Below are 24022 nucleotides of genomic sequence, written 5' to 3'. Positions count from 1 at the left end.
CAACACAATCCCCATCAAAATCCCAACACAATTCTTCACAGATCTTCAAAGAACAATAATCAACTTCATATGGAAAAAAAAAACAGGATAGCAAAAGTAACCCTATATAATACAGGGACTTCTGGAGATGTCACCATCCCTGACATCAAGCTCTATTATAGAGCTACCGTAATGAAAACAGCTTGATATTGGCATAAAAACAGACAGGTAGACCAATGGAATTTAATCAAAGACCCTGATATTAATCCACTCACCTATGAACAACTGATTTTTTGACAAAGAAGCCAAAACTATACAATGGAAAAAAGAAAGCATCTTCAACAAATGGTGCTGGCATAACTGGATGTCAACATGTAGAAAATGAAAATAAATCCATATCTATCGCCATGCACAAAACTCAAGTACAAATAAATCAAAGACCTCATCAAAAATCTAGTCACACTGAACCTCACAGAAGAGGAAGTGGGAAGTGACCTTGAACTCATTGGCACAGGAGACAATTTCCTAAATATAACATCAATAGCACAGATACTGAGACAGACAGGTAATAAATGGTACCTTCTGAAACCGAAGCTTCTACAAGGCAAGGACAGTGTCAATTAGACAAAACAGCAGCCTACAGAATGGAAAAAGATCTTCACCAACTCTAATCAGACAGAGGACTGATGTCCAAAATTTATAAAGAACTCAAGAAACTAGACACCAAAATATCAAATAATCCAATTTTTAAAATGGGGTACAGATCTAAACAAAGAATCTTCAACGGAAGAATCTCAAATGGCCGAAATATACTTAAGAAATAGTCACCATTCTTAGTCATCAGGGAAATGCAAATCAAAAGAACTCTAAGATGCCATTTTACACTACTCGGAATGTCTAAGATCAAAGACACCAATGATAGCTTATGCTGGAGATGTGGGGTAAGGGGAACACTCCTCCACCGCTGGTGGGAGTGAAAACTTGTACAACTACTTTAGAAATTGGTATGTTGTGTTATTATTAAATTGAGAATCCATTTACCTCAAGACCCAGCTATACCAATTTTAGGTATACACCAAAGGATGCACAAAAATACCACAAGGGCACTTGCTCTTATGTTCATAGCAACATTATTCATAATAGTCAGAACCTGGAAACAATGTAGATGTCCCTCAACCAAAGAATGGATAAAGAAAATATGATACATTTACACAATGGAGGACTACTCAGTAGTTTAAAAAAAAAAGATATCTTGAAATTTGCCTGCAAATGGATGGATGGAACGGGGCGGGGGGAAAACATCCTGAGTAAAGTTATCAAGACTCAGAAATATGAGCAAGGTAAGTTCTCACTCAAAACTGGATATTAGATGTAAAGCAAAGGATAACCAGAATATAGTTCATGACCACAGAGAAGCTAGGTAACAAGGAGAACCCTAAGAGAAACATACATGGATCCCCCTGGGAAGGGGAAATAAACAAGATCTCCTGAGAAAACAGGGAGCATAGAGGAAGGGGGAGAAAGAAGAAGGGGGAAAGAGGAAAGAAGGCAGGGAAGAGAACTTGAGGAAACTGGATCATCAAGATGCAGGAAGAACAGAGAGGGAGAGTGAAGAAAGAGATCTCTTGATTGAGGAAACCACTATGGGGCTAACAAGAAACCTGGCACTAGAGAAATTCCCAGGAATCTACAAGGATGACCCCAGTTAAGACCTGGAAAGGGTGCCTGAACTGGTCTTGCCATATAGTCAGATTGATGACTATCTTAAATGTCATCATAGAACCTTCATCCAGCAACTGATGGAAGGAGATGTATAGACCTACAGTGGAACACTGAGCTGAACTCCCAAAGTCCAGCCAAAGAGAGAGGGGAGTGAGAATATGAGCAAAGGTATCAAGAAACACCATGATAGGGACACCCACTGAAACAGCTTACCTGAGTTAACAGGAGCTCACCCACTCGAGCCTGAGAGCAGGGAACCAGCATAAGACCAAACAACTCCCTCTGAATGTAGGTGACAGCTTTATGGCTGGGGTAGACTGTGGGGGTCAGGGGCAGTGGAACCAGGATTTATCCCTACTGCATGTAATCGCTTTTTGAAACCCATTCTCTTTGGAGGGATACTTTGCTCAGTCTAGATATAGTAGGGAGGGCCTTGATCCTTCCTCAAAGCAATGTGCTAGACTTTATTGACTTCCCATGAGAAGCCTTACCCTCTCTAAAGAGTAGATGGGGTAGAGTGGAGGAGGAAGGTGGAAGGACTGGGGGGGGGGGGGAGTGGGAACTGGGATTGGTATGTAAAATGAGAAAAGATAATTTTTCAAAAGACAATTTATTAATTAAAAGTAATAAAATAAAAGTGAAAATCCAGTGCTGTTGAGCATTGCTGAGTATTCTGTCAGCACATCACCAAAACAGAACTCACTGCAGGTTCCCACCTTGGCACCACACACCCACCCGAGGGATTCCAGTCCCTAATGAAATCCAACCTGTACTTTTGTGTGTGGCTTCTTTCACTTAGCATGTTTCCAGAGCTTGCCTACAATGAAGCAGGCATGGTTTCTCCATTCCTTTTCAGGGCTGGATAGCATTCCTCTGATGAGGCCACTGCTGATATGTGTTCACCCACTGCGGACACCTGGTTATGGTGAGCAGCGTTGCTATGGATATAAGTGCCCAGACTTGCTGGCACCACTCTTCAGTCCTTTGTTGGCATACCCAAGACTAGAATGATGAGGCCCTATGGAAATTCTGCTTAACTCTTGAGAAACACCCCAGTCAATCCACAATGGGGAAATACAGGCTTTTTAAGTCACTGAAGTTCGCTTAGTAAATACTCAGAAACCCATGTGGTAGCTATACCACACAGCCAACATCTCACGTTCACTTTAAGTGGTTTGCAACAGGCTGAGGGTGGAGAAGGTGGAGAAGAGTGTGAAGAGAGCCACACCCAAGAACACTGCTGTGGACCACCCAGCCAGCACAGCAAGCTTCCCTCCTCACTTCATCACCATGCACAGAGGAGACAGGCAAAGCAGAAGTATTTCACAAAGCATGGCAGACACCAGAGAAGCACCTGGTTAAGGTGACAAAAGAAATACAAGACAGAGCTACATTTGTGAATCTGTGAGAAGCAGAAACTACACACTAACCCCTGAGAAATAGCTGAATCAACAGCACCAGGGAGAGGGTGGTGTCTTAAGGAAGAAGATAAAGCTATTGCCCTATGGTATGATTATACTCAGTATATACACAACACATAATGCATTAATCTGAGGAGAGAACTGTGTTGTGCACCAGGGCCAGCAAAAACTCATCTGAATCTCTGTGAATGGAACATATCTTATCCCACTGGTCCCCACCTTAACCTGAGACTTCACCCCTCGGGAATCTGAGGACCCAAATGCTCCCTTTTGTGCCTGTGGGATGAAATCCTCAGTTAAGAGCAAAAAGTGCTAATGGCATGGGTGCTTCCCTGCTGGTTCAGACACCTCGCAGGAAAGGGGTTTGAAAGGCTTCCATAGAAAACACTGAAGGCAGATGCTGCTTAGGACAGTCTCTCTAGAACCAGCAGCTAACATACTAGCCTCACTAATCAGGGACAAAGGACACCGACCCCCAAAGCCTACAGCTCTCCTGTATGCAGGAGTTCTCCAGAGGCAGTGAGGGTGAGTGCCCAGAGCAGCCAAGAGTGCAACTTCCCAGAGACAGCTCCTCAGAGGGAAGGAGGCCCTCCCCTCAGGCGTCACTCCCCACCCTCTGGGCCAGTGCACAGAGACAGAGCAGAGGGTGGCCACTCTGACCAGGAGCAGTTCTCCACTGGGCAGGCTACACAGCACTCCTTCTGCAGCGCTCTCACCAGGGGCCAGCAACTCAATCCCTGGGACCCAGGGGTTGGTGCTTTTGCTTACAGCTCCTCAGCAGAGGTCAGTGTGGCCAAGTCGGGAAGCTCCAGAAGAGGAGGGCTCAATACAGCGAATGGCAGCTGTGGCAGCTGGGGCAGCTGTCACCAACATTCAAAAGCTCCTAATGTGGGCCAGCATAACCAACAGAAATTAGCCCAGTCAGTCCTCCCAACAATTCTCAGAGACTCCACTCCTGCCGGACAGCATATGGAGGAGGCCTCTGTCCTCGTTCCTGAAGAATTACTGTACTTTCTCTGAGAGAAGTTTGCAGTGTTGACACATGTACTATTATGGTCTGAATATTAATTAATTGCAAAGTCTTATGTGATGAGAATTTGGTCAGAGTGCAATTCTGGAAGGTTCTGGACCCTCTGGGAGGTAACCAAGGAACATGCCCTGGAAGGATGCTGGAACCCTAACATCTTCCTCCCTCCCTCCTTGCTTCCCAGATTCTCACCAAGAGGTGAGCGGTTTCCTATACATCAAGCTCCCACTACAACATTGTGCCTATCCACAGCCCCAAAGGCAACAATCAAGCAACCACGAACTGAAACCTTTGAAACAATGACCCTAAATATAATTTTGTGGTATGTCTGTGTATGTGTATATTTGTGTGTGCAGGCATGAGTATATGTATACAAGTATGTGAATTACACAATGAGGGCAGAAGTTGACATCAGGAGTATCCCTCAAGTGTGTTCCACAGTTATTTCTTAAGACAAGATCTCTCACTGAACCTGGAGCTTGCTGATTCAGTTAGGCTAGCTAGCCACTGAGCACCAGGGATCTGCCTGCTTCTGCCCCACTATTACAGGAATTACAAGTATGTGCCACTGTGCCTGGTTTTTCCATGGGTTCTGGATATCTGGATTCAGATCCTATGATTGTCTCAGAAGTATTTTCCTGGCTGAATCATCAAAGCTACAATATTAAAGGGCCATAGAGCACCCAGCAAAAGCAGGAGGGCACAGCGTGAGTGCTGAGTATGGAAGAGGGTGAGGCTATGGAGTGAGGGAACCTTGGCTTCTAGGTATACCTTTGCACATGGCAATTTCACACCAAGCTAACCTTGAAGGAGAGGGCCGGGTCAACCATTCCTTACTTCCTGGTCGTGGTGGTATCCCTTCTACAGATGGAAACCCATGAGAAGTCCCTTTATTAATAACTACAAGCAGGGTATGGGCCATGTGCCAGGCACCAGCTGACACTGGATGCCAATCACCTCATGAAACCCTCCAGATCTCCTCCCAAAGCAAGACTGGGATCAACTCACTCTGCAGGTAAGAAAGCTGGGAGGCAAGGCCACTTTAGAGAGCCTTAAAGATTTTCGCCTATAAGACTCCCTTTCAGGGTTCAATTAAAGACACCACGAATAGCTAAACGGAGGCTAGAAATCTGAGGGTAAAGACCTGAGGGGTAACAAATCTACTCACAACAGAAATCAATCGTCTGTCCATGTTTCTCTATTCTTCTCTCTTCCATCCATCATTCCTCATTGTCCACCCATTACTTGTTCTCCTCGACACTGTTCTTAGTTCTACATTGTTCTCCTTGTCCTCCTCCTTACAAATGTTCCCAGTCATATATACCCTTAAAACCAGCAGTTCCCTAGTCCTAGCAGGTTCCAGGGCCAGAACTCTTGTGCCCCATAGAAAATCAGATAAGAGTTTTCACACACACACACACACAGAGAGAGAGAGAGAGAGAGACAGAGAGAGAGAGAGAGAGAGAGAGAGAGAGAGATCCGTGTGAGTGGTTAGTATACAGCCAGTGTACTCCTTAATGGAGAAAGTTAGTTAAGAAAGGGAATAAAATCATCAGGGATTCTTAGGAGGAAAGTTAGTGTGCTACATTATTAGGTGATAGATAAAAGAGCTAAAAGGTTTATTTTCAGTAAAATTATGAATAGGCACGGATTTTATTTTAAATCAGTGCACCTGCTTCTTTTCTGCCAGTATGCATATAATCAGGTAACCAAGCAACCTACGTAAACAGTCAGGGAGAAGCTGACGGCTCCTGATCAGATACGCCAGATGATGCAGTTTCTCCAGCCCTAGGTCTGGAGTTAGACTTACTGCTCTAAGAAGAGACCCAGGCTTCTAATGGTCAGTTCCGGGCTATGCTGTTATCAGCCATTCTGGCTGTAGGGTAAACCCAGAGCAGCAGCTTTGGGCAGGTAGTAATTCTATGTCCTTGGAGATCTGTGAGTATCTTAGACAAAATGTCCTGTGCCTGGACCCTAAGCAGTGACCAAATGCCTACTGATAAATATAATTGCAGGAAGGCAGATCTCTGTGTTTACCTGGGAGAGAGGAACAAGGCCTGGCAGTGGGAAATTGTTCTGAACTAGGAAATTAATTCCCATTTATGTAACAGAAAGGGAGTTAGCTACAATGAAAAATCTACAGCAAAGGACAGTCACTTATTCACAAAGTAATAATGCCAAAAAGTCTTGCCTTTACCAGATCCCTTGGTTCTGACAAATTGCTTGTGAACAGATGACTGAGTAATTAATTACTGTATAATGTTGTGGCTTGGAGCAGGTCAGGAAGGAATTCTGACATGGGTCTAGGATTGGAACACAGGCCATTTTCAGATCGCCCCACAACCCCAGCTGTGGCTGGTGTGTGTGTGTGTAGAAGTTGGTGCCTGATATCACATTTGCATTTCAAAAGAAGCGGCTGGCCCTCTAGTGCTTCTGCAGGAATCAGCACTCTCAAGCTTCAGGTGTGAGGTGGAGTTCCCTTGGTCACAGGTCACGGACAGGCTTTACAACTAGAGCCTTAGGAAGAAGACTAAGAGACCTCAAACCAAAAGGTCTAGGGGTCTAAAGTAAATATTCTCCGCACTAGAGTCAGAAGAGAAATAATGCTCCCTTATCTTACTGAGGTTTGTCCGTCACTTGCAACCAAACAAGTCACACCCCACACTCGTCACACTGCACTGGCAATGTGGTCTGTAATGAAGGAGAAACGAGGGTGAGAAGAGCTTGGAGCCACAAGTGGCAGATGGGGGATGGGGAAGCAGACGCTAAACTGCTTTGGGTTTTTCACCCAACTGGGCCTCAGATGCTCAATCTGTAAGTGAGCAACTGACCCCCCATGCAGCCTCCAGCTCTGAAATGCAATGACTCCCTGAGAGCTGCAGATGAACTTGCAGATAGAATGTTCCAGGATCCCTTCTATGTGCTATCTTTAGCTGAACAACTGACCAGAAAACACATGTCTGTGACTTGACCACAGCTGCCAGTCTGACATGGCCCAGGGCTGCAATGCCACCAGCATCCATTGGGATGAGCTTCATGCATGATGGAATGATGGAGCTAACCATGGCAGGGAAGACTAATTGCGTATGAAATACCCATGAATAATTAGGATGCCAAGATGTACAGCTTCCACCCACCCTCAGGCTGTGGTATCAGATATACTGGCAACTTTCAAACAGACTCACACCATCTGCAATTAATTAGAAGCAACCAGCTACTGGAAGGGCCCAGACAAATCTCACACTGCAAGACCAGCAGAAAACCACAAAACTCTTCTATAGACCACAAACTTCACCCTCAATGCAGACGGGTTATAACGTCAGCCACACCAAACCTCCTGTGCAGCCAACTGTGTGCCACTTGCCTTTTCTGAGCCCTGGGTTCTGAAAAGGGGTGATGGGTCTTCTTTGTACCTCCAAGGTTAAGGAGGTGGTTTGATGGGAAGGGAAAATGAGGGACCTACTGTGTGCCTCCAAAGTTAAGGAGAAGAACTGATTGGAAGGGAAAATGAGGGTGCTATGTGCAATGTAGGGTGCTAACTAATGTCACCACTCGTCCACTTCCTCAATCCTGGGCAGTACGAAAGGAATGAGGAGGCGGCTCCTCAGATTTAAAGTAGAGGCAAAGCAGGCCCACTGCTGTAGTTTGGAGATAAACGGCCCCCACAGGCAGATGTGTCTGAACACTTGGAACACAGGTAGTGGCACTGCTTGGAGAGGTGAAACTTTTGTGACCATGGTCTTGCTGGCCAAGGTGAATCTCTGTGGGTGGCCCTACAACTGGTAACTGCCTGGCTCCCACCTCAGCCCTCTGCGGCCTGGCCACTGTGATGTGAACAAGCCATGACACAAGTTCCCACTGCCATGGACAGGGCCTCCCCAGCCATCGCACTTCTTCTTCTGTCTATGGGGATCTCCCTTAAATTGTTTTATCAGGAGAGTGTCTCAGTGGTGAGGTAAGCTAACAAAGCAAAGTCCAGAGCACAGCTGCCAGGAAACAGTGGACCCCCACGGGAGCCTCCAATACTCAGAGCTGCTGCCCAGAGCCAAATGTACTTCACCCAACACCATGGCCTCCAGCGCCATGGGTGGAACAGCCAGGACTCCCCTCGTGCAGCAGGAGCTGCTCCATACCCAGGCACCTGGGCCCCTCTGTGCTGTGCACATAGCTTTCCTTCTGAGCTAAGAATCGTCGGTTTTGCAGAGTCAGACACGGTGCAAGAGTGTAATGAGAAGCTGAACAACTAGTGACTTTTAGTGTTCGTTAACTTAATAGCTCTTCTCTCTCACTGTCACCTCGGTCCTTCCCTGCTGTAACAAATGACCACCCGTTCAGTCGCTTTCCAGCAGCAGTCTCCCAGGCCGCACATGAACACAAGATTCTCTCCTGTTTCCCAGGGTCTCAGGAAGGCCTCTTACCAGCCTTTCCTGTCTAAAGCTGCCTAGCGTCATCCCAACATGTCATGTGACCCTGCAACACATGGACTTTCCGTTCTCCTTTGCTGGCTGCCACTCTACAAGATGAAAGGTTAACACTTGCTTTCCCAGTTTACCCTGAGTTAGCCGGCTGTGAGACCCAAAGGGAAATCTGTGAAGCAGACCACAAAGAGAACTTTCACTTTCCTGATAACAAGAAAGTGCCGATACTACCCCATCTCTTTTGTTTTTTTTTGCTGAAAATGGATACAGAGTCTGGAACAGCAGGAACCACCTTGATCAGATTAACCAAAGCAGGAGGAGAAACCTGGAGGTTACCAGCTTGGTTCCTTTGGATTGCTCATCTGCCTTCCTAGTGATGGCACCTTCTACAGTGGCTGAACCACTTCCCACGAGGAGGGGCCGCTGAGTCAAACAGCCTGGCCATGACATAAAGAACAACGTTCTCAATCTTTCTTCTCTTCCACTCTTCCCAAAGAGTGCCAGTCTGAGATAAAAGCAGTCAATCCCTCCTGCCAGCAGAAAGGCTTTCTCTGTCCTAAGGACTATTCAAGAAGAGCTTGAACTTGGGAGGACCCTCCTGCCACCTCAGCTGCAAGTACAGCAAACAGCAGTTGACATATCAACAAGAAACCAGCTGGGCAGTGGTGGTGCACGCCTTTAGTCCCAGCACTCAGGAAGCAGAGGCAGATGGGTCTCTGAGTTCAAGGTCAGTCTGGTCTATAGTGTCAGAGCTAAGGGAGAAACTCTGTCACAAAAACAAAAACGAGAAGCCTCTGTGGTACCACACTGACCTTCCACAGTTCCTTTGTTTTTCTAAGAATTTCCTAATATTTCTAGGATATTGCCTAAAATATTTCTCAATCTCCTTTATGGGACTGTTGGCTGTTCTTGGTCAAATTCTAATCTAATTGAATTGATTTCTTTACTTCTCATCAGAACTCATGATAGAACAAAGACCAACTCCCTGCAGAGACGTCCTAAGGACTGAAGCTCAAACACCAGCAGAGGCCTATGCCAGGCAGTCAGGACACCAGCAGAGGCCTGGCAGCAACCTATCATTCAGGCTACTCACCCTCTACACAGCGCCTTGATTCTCATCTGCTCACCTCATCAACAATTGCCTAACACTGTCGAGAGGCCTGGTACTGGACAAGGTGCTGATGATGGGCCCTGATTTATAATGGTGCAAAAGCAAACACGTGTCCAATAGAAAGTGTAGGTCCAAGTTTGAATTTTGACGCTTTCCTGGGGTAGCATTACAACATACAATGGTCTCCCTTAATGCTGGGCAGCAGTCAGGCAATTAAGTGCAGGGCAGGCTGTGCCACTATTCTATGGTCCTGGAGGTTAGACTTACTAACTGTGTATGACATCACGGTGTAGCTATCATAACTCAAGGAGCATCTGTGAATTCAAGCATGAGAAATGAGACATGATCCCTGATCTCTGACCTTTGTCATTGGAGAGCCTGGATGCATGTGAGGAAAGACCAAACACTGAGTTGAGTTTCGGGTACAGACATGAACAGACAGGGAAGGGATCACTAAAAAGCCTAAGGGGTGAAGGATCAAGAAATCCCTTCCTGGGCTAGGGATGAGACTAGGTGATACAACACTTAAAAAGTGAGGGAGCAAAGACTCAGAGTACCCAAATGCTAGGGGACTATGTCCCAAACAAGAGTTTCATCTAACTTTGCCAGTGCTACTTGGTGCCTCTGCCAAGACAGCCTGAGCAACAGAATTGGCCAGGGATAAGCAAAACAAATTTATATCAACCAAGAGCCTCAGTCCCCAGTGAAGGCAGCAGACATCATGCAGTCTTGCTTCTGAGCCTCTTTCCTCCTTCAGCAGCTTGGATGGAGGCATCTGCTCTGTCCCTCCGGAGGAGCTGAGGGCTGGTGAAGATGGACGGCAGGGGGAAAAGCAATCAGTTTTCATCAACTCCCACGCAGGGCTGACAACACCCACGGCTGAGCTCTCTATGCAATAAGGTTGGCTCCCACCTTCTCCGTTTAATCACTGACTAAACACCAACACCATGAGATATTTGCAAAACTCTCTCCTCCGGGGTAATCACTCCATTTCGAGTAATATGGCTCATCATGGTGACAGGCCACACTGATGAGCTTTGGGGCTTCTGGGAATAGTCCTCAGAACCATGGACATTACAATCTCCATCTCCTTAGTATTCCGTCATTAACTCAGCACCTGAAGAAAGACATCTTCCTCTTTGCATCAACACCGCTACTTAGGAGACAAGAGTCTAGTTTATTCTAAATGTTTAAGCTTCAGTAAAGATCGATGAATGAGTTGCTATTGGCTTTTCCCAGAATGCACTATAAAAACTGGCTTCTGTGTATTTGTCATGGCTTCTTCCTGCTCAGGTTCATGGTGGCCCGCCCTCACTGTGAACATGCTGCATCACATTCTGAAGCTGGAAACTGACTACCTGCAAACTCCCAGAGCAAATCTCCTTCTCTTTCCTGTGTAGAGAACCTGGGAAAGAGCAGGAAGAAGCCCTAGTAAGGGCTAGGGAGAGGATTCAGTCAGCAGCACAGGGACCCAAAAAGTAAAAAAGCAATAGTGGTGTTAGCATTGGGGAGGCAGAGACACTTGACTCCTGGGGCCCCACTGCATGGTCAGTCTAGCCTATCAGAGACCCTGGCTCAGAAAACAAGGTAAACATGTTAATGTGGATGAGAGAAGGACTCAACCAACTGGTTATCCAAATCCAAATGGTTGATCCTAAAAGCATACTTATCTAGTGTGTGTGTGTGTGTGTGTGTGTGTGTGTGTGTGTGTGTGTGTGTTTATGTGTATGCGTGTAACAACAATTATAAAAAAAAGAGGCCATGAATTTGAAAGAAAACAAGAAGAGGAATATGGGAATGGTTAGAAGGAAGAAAGTCAAGGAGAAGATGACATAATTATAATCACAAAAAGAATAAAAAGAAAGAATTATTTTAAAAACAAGGTAGATGGTGCCTGAGGAACAAGAGCTGAGAAGAGCTGAGACTGCCCTCTAGCCCAACATGCATGTGAACACACATAAGCACATGTAGATGAAGCACACAAGCCTTAGAAACATGCGTGCAGAGCTGTTCTCACAGAGAACTCCACATGTCTGCAGCATCAGACAGGCTGACACAGACTGGCAGACATGGAAGCAACAGTGCAGGGCAGGTCTCCAGCATGCTTTGCATTTGTCCTGAAGGAGAAGTGTTCAGAATATGATGCATGCACACCATATGCAAGACTTTGAGCAGAAGATGTATGAAAAAACCTAACAGGTTTCCCAAGTTCAAGGCGCTCATGGCGTCAACTATTCCACAACGGAGAATATTTTAGTACAGTATGTGAGAATGGTGGACCTGCCCACAGCTGACTGCCAGAGGTTATGACTGAAGTCACAGTGCCAGACCACTTGAATGACAAAGAGAAAAGTAAGACACCTTTAAACCACATGGGCCTGCACAGAGTCTAGCCAGGGAGACCCTGAGTAGGGTTGTCCTGAAGAGCCATTTCCTGTGCTGAGGACTAGAAATGTCACAGGACACTCTTCAAACAAAATCCACTACTGGCAGATGGCTGGAACCCAGTGAAACCCATGACATCAAGGACATAGGCCCTGGTTCTTTTCCCTGCCACATGTGGAACTAGATATTTAGAAAAGAAACTGGAATGGTATAGATCAGTATTTTAAGTACAATTCACCTTTCTATCAAATAATTATGGAAGGGTTATAATCACACACTTGGGCTCCAGGAATAGATGAATACATTAATAATTATAAAAACATCACCAAGAAAGAACAAGTGGAAACAAGTGACTCAGAGAGAGTCAACTTTGTTTCCATTATCACCAAGGGCGCCTAGAAAATGACTACAATCAGAGCCACCAAAGCAAATGTTACAATTATTTTGAGGGTCAGACATTAAGAGGAGAAGCAGGATAAATCAAATGCTAACAGTTCTAGAAAGTAAAACCAGGAACAGAGGCACATCTGGCCAGCAGGATTCAGATGAGGGGGACAGCAACCAATTCCAACCCAGACCCCTGCCTCCTCCACCAGAACACCACCGACTGTCCCTATATGGTGCCCATTCAATAAGGGGTGAAGAAAAGGAGGACTGGGCGAAGTATCAGGTGGGACTCCGAGCTCGATGGCCATGGCTGTGCTGCTAGACCAGTGACTACCCCGTGGGACCCTTCCTGTCTGCAGTCTGACAGAGCGACAGCATTTCCTCAATGCTTCTTAATGGTGACGGGGTGTGGACACCCCTCGGTGTCCATGGTACAGGGCAGAGCTGCAGCTCAGAAACTCACCCTCACACTGCTTCTGTACCCCACCCTTCTCAGCCAGGGCTCCTCTCTCTGCAGGGCTTCCTTCCTTCTCTCTGTGGATCCGTCACTCCTCCCCTGACTCCAGCATCAGTAAGGAAACATCAGACGCAGCCCCAGGTAAAAGGCATTTATGCTTTCAGGTACTGGGCAGGAAGTGACAGAGCAGAACCTTAGATCCTCTTAGGAGTTTCTGCTCAGGGACTCACTCCTGACTAGGACTGATGGCTGAAAGCCACAAGAAGGTAGTTAGTGCCCACTGGTGACAAAGCCACTGTGCCACTCTCATATGACTTCCTGACTCCCTTCCTATCCAATTGCCCCTCGTGGCCTACATTCTACCATGTCTCACTTCCAGTCTTTGAACTCTGTGGGCAGTAGCTGACGATGCCTCTGGGCAGAGTGCACAGCCTCTGAGCTCACGGCCACACCCACTTTCCACAGACTGCCTCGCTTAGTCCTCACGGCAGCTATCAGAGTCTCGTCCTGTGCATCTAAGTGATGGGGAAACTGAGGCACAGAGTTTGCAAGTGGTAGCAATCTAGTACCTAGAACAATGCTCACTATGTGAGAGACATTTAGCAAACACTGGGGAGTGGATGAGAATTAAGTGAGGTGTGTCTTAATCACATATGGAGCTGAAATCTAGGAAACAAGATTCGGGAGGAAAGCGGGTTTCCAGCGTGAGCTATCTGTGCTGTATAACCCAGACACAGTCATGGTTAAGGCACCCGGGTTTGCACTATGATCAACGTAACAGCTGCTGCCCCGGGCTGGCTGCTGGGCCCTGAGTCAGTCCCATAGTGCACCTTAGTTCCAGTTCTTAAAAGGTCCAATGTTTGGAACAGTGTTGCCAGGTAACAGGCCTGCCTGCTTCTCTGAGATTGAAAATCCCTTCCCATGATATCAAGGGGAGAACAGACTGATTAGCGAGGCCAATGAGCAACAGTGTTTCTCTTGCCCTCTCTGCCGCGGCTCAACACCTAAAGTAATAAAGTAACAGGCGGAAAACTGTTGCTTGTCCTCCTTCTCTCTAAGCTGAACACTCTGTGCCCCAGGAAAGAAAAGGAAGGCAATGACCAAGACTCAAAAGCCACGAAGATATCCTTGGCTAAGCAAAATAGCAAAAGAGACACAGTTTCTAGTTAGTAGTATATCCCCTTCTAAAGTACCCCAGACTCCCCACTTCCCCTTCAAAAGCTATGGGCCCACCTGGAAAAGGTCTCTGCCCCATCACTCCAGCTGAGAAACACATTCATTTAAGTGGGTAGAGAAGATTACAGGTTCATCACCCCTCCCCTGCCACCCCTGCCCCATCACCCCTACCCCATCACTCCTGTCTCCATCACCCCTGCCCATCACCCCTGCCCCATCACCCCTACCCCATCACTCCTGTCTCCATCACCTCTGCCCCCATCACCCCTCCCCCGTCACCCCTGCCCCATCACCCCTGTCCCCCCTTACCTCTGCCCCATCACCCCTCCCCCATCACCTCTGCCCCATCACCTCTGCCCGCCCCCCAACTGCTGAAATAAGGCACCAGCCCTGAACATCCACAACAGAGACGCAAACCCCCATGAGGAAGAGGGGGAACAAATAGCAAGGAGAAAGGAAAGGCTACAGTGTCCCCTGGTGGTTAAGGAATGGTTCTGTCACCAACAACAGGGAGAAAGGCTTGCGTGGCTCACTACAGCTCTCAAACAAAGAAACTAATCCAGGAGTAGAGAAAGTCAGCTGTTAAAATGAAGATGATGGGAACCAAGGAGATGCAAACAGCAATGACTGTCCACTAGGTGGAGCCTCACTAAGCTAACATCCAAATGAATAAGAAACAGCACAGTGAGCCTCACTCCACAGGTGTCCATCCTTCCACATTTGCAGCTGCCAGGACATCTTCGTGGTTCACGGCCGGGGGCAGAGAACCTGCTGCCATAGCCAGGCAAGGAAACCCCGGTGTCTCCAGGCGTGGCCACATACCCCTTGGGAGCTGAAAACCACATCCATTCAAATGGGTCGAGAAGATTACGAGTTCACACCCAGGAAGGGAGTTTCAGAGGCCTGCATGGAAGGGATGGCTCCAGTAAAACAGGACATTGTGTCAGCCCATTTGAGCGGGTGCCCATTTGGAGGCTAGACACTGCATTTGGAATAGCTATCCAGTAATGAATTCTTTGAGAAAGGTAGCACCAGTTTTTACCTTTACGTTACTGAACATTTAACATGCTACAACTCTGAGATACTTTTTCCAAAACTGTCCTTTCAAAATGTAATTTACACTCTTTTGAATATTTTTCTTGCGTGATGCATTTAACCCTCACAATCCTACCAGAGGAGTAAGCCCTACTTTACACACCTTAACACAGAACTTGCTCTGCAGATAGTGAGAGGATGCCAGAGTGCCCCCTGGTGGCGAGGAGGCTGCAATGCCGTTCTACAGTCATCAACAGGGAGAAAGGCTGCTTCCTTACAACTCACAACTCACATCACATATTCCAACAAAAAAAATTAATTCAATAGTACAGAAACTCAGCTGCTAAACAGGAGGAAGAAGTATCTCCTAAGTAGTAGGAAAACACCCACTCTGGGTGGCTTTTCTAACAGGCAGATGGCACAACCTCACCATGCCTCCTAGAGAGGTTCCAACATTTAAGCTGGTCTATCACATGTTGAGCATCTCGGGTAGTATCCTTTGTGTTTACATGCTGTTGCTGCTCATGTGTGCACTGTGCAGTGCGCATGCAAATGTGCACACGTGCATATAGTCACTTTCTCTCGGCTCACTGGCATTCTCAACCCTGTAAAAGTAAAGGATGAATAAAACCTGTACAGAATCACAGCTCACATTCCAGTAGCCCTGATGCTATCTTGGCCGTACTGAGATTTGCACTGCTAGCCACTCAACATGAAAATATGACTGTACTTGCCTTTTACCAAGAAAAGTAGCTTTTTAAAGCCCCCATGACAATAAATAAATAAATAGAGCTGAACGGTGGTGGCACACACCTTTAAACCCAGAAGCAGAGGCAGGAGAGAATCTCTGTGAGTCTGAGATCAACCAGCCTAGTCTACAGGGTGAGTTCCAGGACAGGCTCCAAAGCTACACAAAGAAACCCTGCCTCAAAAAAGAAGGGGGAAAAATTGAAGCCGTGAGCACAACCAAAGACCACCATCATTTTGACACTTTCCAACCTAGTGACCACATTCACCTATGCTAGTCCAGGTCCGAAGAGCTATGGACAGGACTGGGATGGCAGCTCAGCTGTAGGGTGCTTGCCTCGCATGCACCAAGCCCTGAACTCTATCCTCAGCACTGAGGCTGTATGGACCAAGGGCAAGGCGCTCAACTACACCACATGATAAAGGTCATTTATATCAACGACTGTCACCACTGGGCAAGGAGAAGTAGCAGGGAGACGAAGACACCTTCCTTTGGCATAAGCAAATCACCACAGACACACAGAATCTGCAGCGTTGACTCTATCCTGCTGCCAATGAGAATCGTGACAAGCATGGGAAAACCACAGCTGGTGTAACCAAGAAGTAGGTAGGTTGAGGGGAAGCCACTATCAAAGCTGGGAACAAAACCAGGTCCTCAAGCCGTGGCTCCTTCTACCACAGCCAGCAGAGGCTGAGAACTCAAAAACTCTTCACAAAACTAAAGGCCCTCCCTTCCCTCCTGCCCTCCTGCCCTTGTCTTCTTCCTTCTGTGCTCAGCAGCATCTGGGGTGCCCAGTGCAGCAGTGAGTTGGCACTGCCTGTCCCCAGGAGCGGGGCTCACTAGAGGCATCAGAAAGGGAAAGGATGTCCAGGTCAGGAGCGGACCTGACACCTTCAGTCAACAACTACGAGAAAAACAAAGTGGTACCATATGACAAGGGTGGCAGACCAGGGGCAGTCAGCCTACTGGAGGGTGGTTCAGACATCGCAGGCGGCTCTGGAGCAAGATATCCCAGATCAAGGTTCCAGGACTGGTACCTAGAGAGTCTCGTTCAACATCTTCTCACTGTCCTCAGTGGTTAGAACGGCTGGTGAACTCTTGGAGGTCTCTTTCATGGGACTTTTCCCTCACAACCTCATCCCCTCCCTAATGCTTGCACTTCCAATACCACCATACTAGGGGTCAGCACTTCAACACATGAACTTCAGGGGAACACAAACATTTCAGGATGAGAGCATCATTCTAACAGACCTGGGTGCTTTCCTCTGAGGGTAGAACATTCCAGAAGCTTATGAGCTTCCAGAAACAGTTTCTTTATCCAGGCATCTGCAACTGCCCCAGAGAACTTCTGGAAAGACTGGAAATCTAAAGAAGCAGAGGCCAAAAGGAACCAGGCAGATATGTGAGAGCAGACAGTTCCAGAACCAGGCTCAGCCCTGGGACTAGTTGAAACTGAGGTTTAAGTACTTAGAATGGATTCACAAGATGGGCTCCTACAAGGCATGTACAGGAAATTCTAGCTCTTGGAAGAATGAGACAGAGCATCTTCCTGGGCTGCAGGAAGGAAGGCAGAGTGCTAGATATCATCCAGAAGTAACCTTAGAACCACCTCACCCCAGGTACATCTCACATGAGCTTTAAACATCAGGCAACAAGACAGTGGTGTTCATACGGATCCCCTCTCTCACTGTCCCTGGCCTGGGCCTCAGTCTTCCTGAGCAATGGTCTGCCTCTAAAGAACTAACGGCAGGGACCTCCCCTAAAGCTTCTGGACAGCTGACAAGACTCCAATCCAAAGTGCTGCCTGGTTTGACACTGGAGTGGACCAACTCTTCTATAAAGTGGAATGCTGATTCCCAACCCATCCAAGACAAAGGGGGAGAGTGGCCCAAGGCTGTAATCCCAACAGTCAGAAAGCTGAGGCAGGAGGCTTTCACCATAGTGACACTTGCTACACACTGAATGCCATACTAATCTGGGATACACAGCAAGTCATCCCCAAAATACACACACTCAGGCACACAGGCATACATATACACATACTCAGGTGCACAGGCATAAACATACACACACTCAGGCACACAGGCCTACACATACACACACTCAGGCACACAGGCCTACACATACACACACTCAGGTGCACAGACATACACACACCCACACTTTGATATACAACAGTAAAGTCAGACATAGTGGTACATGCCTATAAATCCATCACTCCAATTGAGGCCCAAAGATGATGACAAGTTTGAGGTTAGCCTGATTACCTAGGGAATTCCAGGCTCCACAGCAATATAATCAGAGCTACACAGCAAGACCTTATCTTAAAAAGCCAAAACAACAAAAAAAAGTAAGCCCACTAAGTTTACCCTGGGTGGTCACATGTTATTATATGTCCAACAGCTGAGGACAGTGAATTTCATTTCCTTAAAGAATCTGTAACTGTTGGGCCTACAAGATTTGGAGTTAGAAGACCAGGTCTGCTGTGGGACAATGCTCTTGTACACTGTAAAGATTTGTCACTTGATTTGGTTTAATAAAACACTGATTTGCCAGTAGCCAGGCAGGAAGTACAGGTTGGGCAACCAGACTAGAAGAATTCTGGGAAGAGAAAAGAAGAGAGTTAGTCACCACCACCAGATGAAGCAAGATGAGAATGTCTTACTGATAAAAGGTACCAAGCCACATGGCTACACATAGATAAAAAAATATGGACTAATTTAAGTTGTAAGAGCTAGTTAATAATAAGCCTGAGCTAATAGGCCAAACAAACAGTTCATGATTAATATAAGCCTCTGTGTGTTTATTTGGGGCCCGGAGGGACAGAAACTTCAGTCTACAAGGGTCCATCACCAGTTCCCCACCCATCCACTTAGTAACCATGCCTGGTGCAGAGTAGGTGTCCACTTACTTAACAACCATGCCAGCTGGAAGGCCTTGCCAAGTTAGCTAACTCTTAAGCTTCCATGTTTTTATGTGAAAAGAGGAAAGGCTGAGATGCAGTACTTGCAATCCCAGCACTGAGGCAAGAAGATGGCTCTATAACAAGACAGTGACTCAAAAATAAAACCAAAGAGACAAGATTGCTGGGGCTTACTGACCACAGCCTACCATAGGTTCAGTTTGAAATCCTCTCTCAAAAGAGTAAGCTGGAAAGTGAGTGAGTGGGACATCTGACATTCTCCTCTGTGCTCCGTGCACATATGTGCATATAAATCACACACACACACACACACACACACACACACACACACACACACACCAGATACCTAAGATAAGAAAAGAGGGTATGGAGGAGGTCTCCAGATATCTGCACAGTACCCTTCCCCTCAGACCTGTTGTCCAAAACAAACTAATCACCATCTGGATTAGTCCACAGATTGTCAGGTACTGGTGATAACAGCTACAAGACAGCCAAAGAAAACCATGGGCACATGGGAGTGAGCTAAGGGCACAGCAGATGGGGATGTGGTGCACTGGAGGTACATGTCACCAGCTCTTCTGAAAAGATGTGGATGGCAAGACCAGACAACTGCACAAATCGTGCACAGGAATCAGGGTGCACAGATGCCTGCACCAGCCTTGAAGAGGAAACTGGTAAACCAGCTTTGGGGAGTTCATGGTTGGTAAGTTCTTTTGTTGAACTCCTTGAGGATTTGTGAACGGTGAACATCTGGAATGCAAGTCTTCACTGAACTTGCACCTCTTGGAGTCAGTTGCTCCTGCAACATGTGCACTTGTACCAAGCAGCCCCAACATGTACAAAGCTACCCCCACATAGTGAAGCCTGCTGTGGTCCATCCTCCCAATTCCTCAGGGTGACAGTGCTGAGAACCTGAGCATTTAAGGGTGACTTTTTCTCAAGAGTGTGTGTCTGGACCCACAGGAGAAAGGCCCAGGACAGGCTTCATTACTGACAGGGGACTGTTAGAAAGTCTTCCTGTAGCTCTCCTCAAGTGCTCCTCCCACACAAACCTGCTATCTGCATCTTACAGCCCAGAACCAAAAACAAAGATGCTAGTACCAGCCTCCTGGGCCTCCAGAACTGAGAGCTAAGTAAGTTGTGTTTTTTTTTTCTTTATAAATCACACGGTCTCCAGGTGTTTCCTTATTGTAGTAGAAAGCAGGTTAAGACCTAACCCTAATGACAGGGCCTTCATAGTGATGATCAAGATTAAATAACTTCATAGGAGTAGTGCTCTGATCCACAGGACTACTGTTCTTATGGTGAGGACAGCAGAGACCTAGGTGTACAGAGGAAAGGTGACGTGGACAGAGAAAGAAGGCTACACCTGAAAGCTAAGGACACGCCTCACCAGAAATCAGCTCTCCAGCACTAACTTCGGCATCGCAGTTCCCACACACCACAGAGAAAGAAACATTTGCCAAAGCTTTCTGGTCCATAACCCTCTGTTCCAGCAGACTAGCCGATAGAGCTACACAGATGGCCCTTCCTATCTTTCTCACAGATGAAGCAAGTAAGATGGGTGGAGGCAGGAAACGCAAAACGATCTTCCCTGATATTTTTTTATATTTTTTTATTCTTCTCTTATATATTATATCCTGACCAGTTTTCTCTCCCTTCACTTCTCCCAAACCCTCTCTCTCATCTCCCCCCATCCATTCCTCCTCTGCTTCCCTTGAGAAAAGAGCAGGCCTCCTAGGGATATCACCTGAACATGGCATAACAAGTTACAATCAGACTAGGCACAAACCCTCATATCAAGGCTAAACAAGGCAACCCAGTAGGACGAAAAGGGTCCCAAGAGCAGGCAAAAGAAAGACATCCCCATTCCGACTGTTACAAGTACCACAAGAACACCCAGCCACACAACCATAACATACAAGCAGAGGACTTATGTCAGACAATGCAGGCTCTGTGATTGTCACTTTAGTCTTTGTGAGACCATATGTGCCTGACTGAATTCTGTAGGTGCTGTTTTTGTGGTGTCTTCAACCCCTCTGCCTCCTACAATCCTTCTTTCCCCACTTCCATAGGGTTCTCTGGGCTCAACCTAATGTTTGGCTGAGTCTCTCATCTGCTCCCATCAGTTGCTGGATGAAGCCTCTCTGTTGACAACTGGGCTAGGTAGACACTGATCTATGAGTGAAGCAGAGCATCATTAGGAGTCATTTCACTGGCTTTTTTTTTCTTTGTTGCCAGGTGTGTTTGGTTCTATCCTAGGTCTCTGGGGTATCCATCCTCTGAGTCCTGGGAATCTAGGCTGTGTCTGAGATGGGTTCCCTCTCACGGTATGGTCCCCAAATTGGGCCAGTCACGGTTGGCCACTTCCACAAGTTTTGTGCCACCTTTACCCCAGCACATCTTGTAGGGAGGACAAATTGTAGGTCGAAGGTTATGTGGCCATGTCCCAGTCCCACTACTAGAAGCCTTACCTGGTTACAGGAGATGGTCAGTTCAGGCTCCTTATCTCCCATTACGAGGAGTCTTTGCTAAGGGCATCCTTACAGATTCCAGAGAGTTTCCATTGCACTAGGTTTCCACATCACTCCCCAAAGTGGCCCCCCAATTCCAGGGGTCTCTCCCAGTACCTTCTCCCTCTACCTACATCCCGCCTGATCTCTCCTGATCCCATCCCCACCTGCTCCCAGTCTGCCAATGATATTTAATATCTACGGGAGACCTATGTGTCCCCTTTAGATCCTGCTTGTTACTCCAGCTCTCTGGGCCTGTGATTATCATTTACTTAACAGCTGACATCCACTTACGAGTGAGCACACACAGTGTTGTCTTTCTGGGTCTGGGTTACCTCATTCAGGGTGACTGTTTTCTATTTTCATTTATTTATCTGCAAATTTCAAGATGTCATTTTAAAAAAACCAGCTGATTAATACTACATTGTATAAATGTTCCACATTCTTTTTATCCATTCTTTGGTTGAGGGACATCTAGGTTGTTTCCAGTTTCTGGAAACAGTTTCTGGCTACTGTGGATAAAGCCACAACAAACATCTTTATGGTAGGATGGAGCATCCTTTGGGTCTATGCCCAGGAGTGGTACAGCTAGGTCTTGATATAGACAGAGTTCCAGTTTTCTGGGGAACCATAATATTGACTTCCAAAGTAGCTGTACAAGTTTGCACTCCCACCAGCAGTGGGAAAGTGTTCTCCTTGTTCCACATTCTCACCAGCATGAACTGTCTCTTGTTTTTAGCCTTAGCCTCTCTGACAGGTATAAGATGGACTCTCAAAGCCATTTTGATTTGCATTTCCCTGATGGCTGAGATGTTAAATATTTCTTTAAGTGTGTCTCGACCTTTTGAGATTCCTCTATTGAGAATTCTCTATTCAGGTTGGTACACCTAAAGACCTTGGTGTCGGAGGTCTTTCTGTCTATGTGTTGCTTTCACTGGTTGAATAAAGAAACTGCCTTGGCCTTTTGATAGGGCGGAACTTAGGTAGGCAGAGAAGACAGAACTAAATTCTATGTGTTGCTTTCATTGGTTGAATAAAGAAACTGCTGTGGCCTTTTGATAGGGCGGAACTTAGGTAGGCGAAGAAGACAGGGGCCCCAGCCCCACTCTCAATCTGCTGACCTAGTGATAGAGCGTCTGTCTTGAACAATTGTTGACATTTGTGTGTGTGTGTGTGTGTGTGTGTGTGTGTGTGTGTGTGCGCGCGCGCGCGACATAAAACCTTTCGCACCCACCTTTCATCACTGAGTCTCTAAGGCTTCTTCTGGGAGGTACAGCTGGAAATGGTTTGCACCACCTGGTCATTGACTAGATCATCAGAGTCACAGGGAAACTCAGCTAGAAGAGCTGCAGCTAGCTACATACAGAAGGCAGCTTGGAAACCACAAGGCAGAGAAGGTACCTTCCATCCATTAGCGGGCACACCCCCGTGCACCTCAAGCTGTCTACAGGATCTGATAGTGATACCATGGTCAAGTACACAGCAGGCACACACTCACCACCTTCACACCCGCTAGCCAAGCCCATAAGCACAGAGACACTGCTGGCATACACGCCAGACTCAGAAAGTACTTACGAACTGTCATGGACTCGGGCATTGAGGCAGATGGTAACAGACTACTCAGAGGGCTTCCTCGGCCTGGAGAACTGGCTTCCATACTGAGAGAAAGCAGATAGAAGGAAGTTATACTCGGCCAAATACACAAGTTCAGAGCTTGCAACGCTCACAGGTGAGCGTCCCTGGGAATCTACTGGAAAGACAGAAAGCAGCTGCCCCGAGTCAGCCACTCCTTCTTACTGCAGGTGAGCCTGGAGTTTACTGGAAACCCCAGCATGTCATTTTCAGAATCCTGTCTGTCTCAGTAACAAGACACCAAGCCAAGTATGGGGCAGTCAGGACCCCTCACCTTGAAGCTGAGCTGGGCATACAGATGGATAACTTCAAGACACCTAATTAAAATCATGAAGGGGGTAATAGGAGTAACAGAGATGATGGTGATGCTAGGAGACCTCGGTGGCTATGTCCCCTCTGTAAACGACAGTGACCCTGGGTATCTCAGTTTTCCGTCTGGGTTTTTGGTTGTTTGGCTGGCTGGTATTTTTGTTTTGATTTGTTTTTTGTTGTTGTTGCTGCTGTTTTAAATGTGGAAGGGATAAGCTTTCTACACTTACAAGCTCCCAGGCAGTAGCCTGAATACTTGACAACTATGACACCTTTCCCCATAACCTGAATAAGGGATGCCGGACACCATGACCAACTACTAACGAGCTCCAACTAGGAGGGCTGAGAAGGGACATCAGTGTGGTGGCAGAGGTGGAGAGGAGGCGGAGTGCAAATGAGGCTGGGTTGCCGCTGCCTGTCCTGGGGTGGAACCCTGGGCTTTTGGCACACTGTGCAAGCACTCCACCACTGAGCTGCCGCCTGCCTATGACAATGGATCACAGAAGAATTTATCTGGGTGAAATGGTCATCTATGACCCTGACAATGCACAAATGAGTACAAACCTATCTCTAAATGAGAATCAATGCAAATATAAACAGCACATCACGGTCCTGGCACTGACCTGTACCGAAGGCCGGGCTCTGGGAGGAGATGGTCCTCTGGTCCTGCCCCATTCTCCAGGCTTCCCACGGGGGCATCTGTGAGAAACCACGCCGAGAAGGTGAGGCTTGACATTCAACTCCATTTTCTCCCAACTATGTGCTCAGCTGCTCCATCA

General features: G+C 47.0%; 1 protein-coding gene across 1 annotated transcript in view; it reads right to left on the bottom strand.

Moving 5' to 3' along the window:
• The window catches only part of Snx29 (sorting nexin 29), a 417720-nt gene that overhangs the window by 317540 nt on the left and 76158 nt on the right, over positions 1 to 24022 (bottom strand). Inside the window, exons 10-11 of the mRNA XM_087910838.1 lie at positions 23867 to 23942; positions 22878 to 22960 (exon numbers count right to left, since the gene is read on the bottom strand). Of these exons, the coding sequence (XP_087766964.1) occupies positions 22878 to 22960; positions 23867 to 23942 (159 nt within the window). The remainder of the gene's footprint in view (positions 1 to 22877; positions 22961 to 23866; positions 23943 to 24022) is intronic.

This window comes from Myodes glareolus, chromosome 9, assembly GCF_982192425.1.
Source record: "Myodes glareolus chromosome 9, mMyoGla1.1, whole genome shotgun sequence".
Taxonomy (NCBI): Eukaryota; Metazoa; Chordata; class Mammalia; order Rodentia; family Cricetidae; genus Myodes; species Myodes glareolus.
The sequence above is the reverse complement of the archived record's forward strand: the minus strand, read 5'-3'. Positions and strand labels throughout refer to the sequence as shown.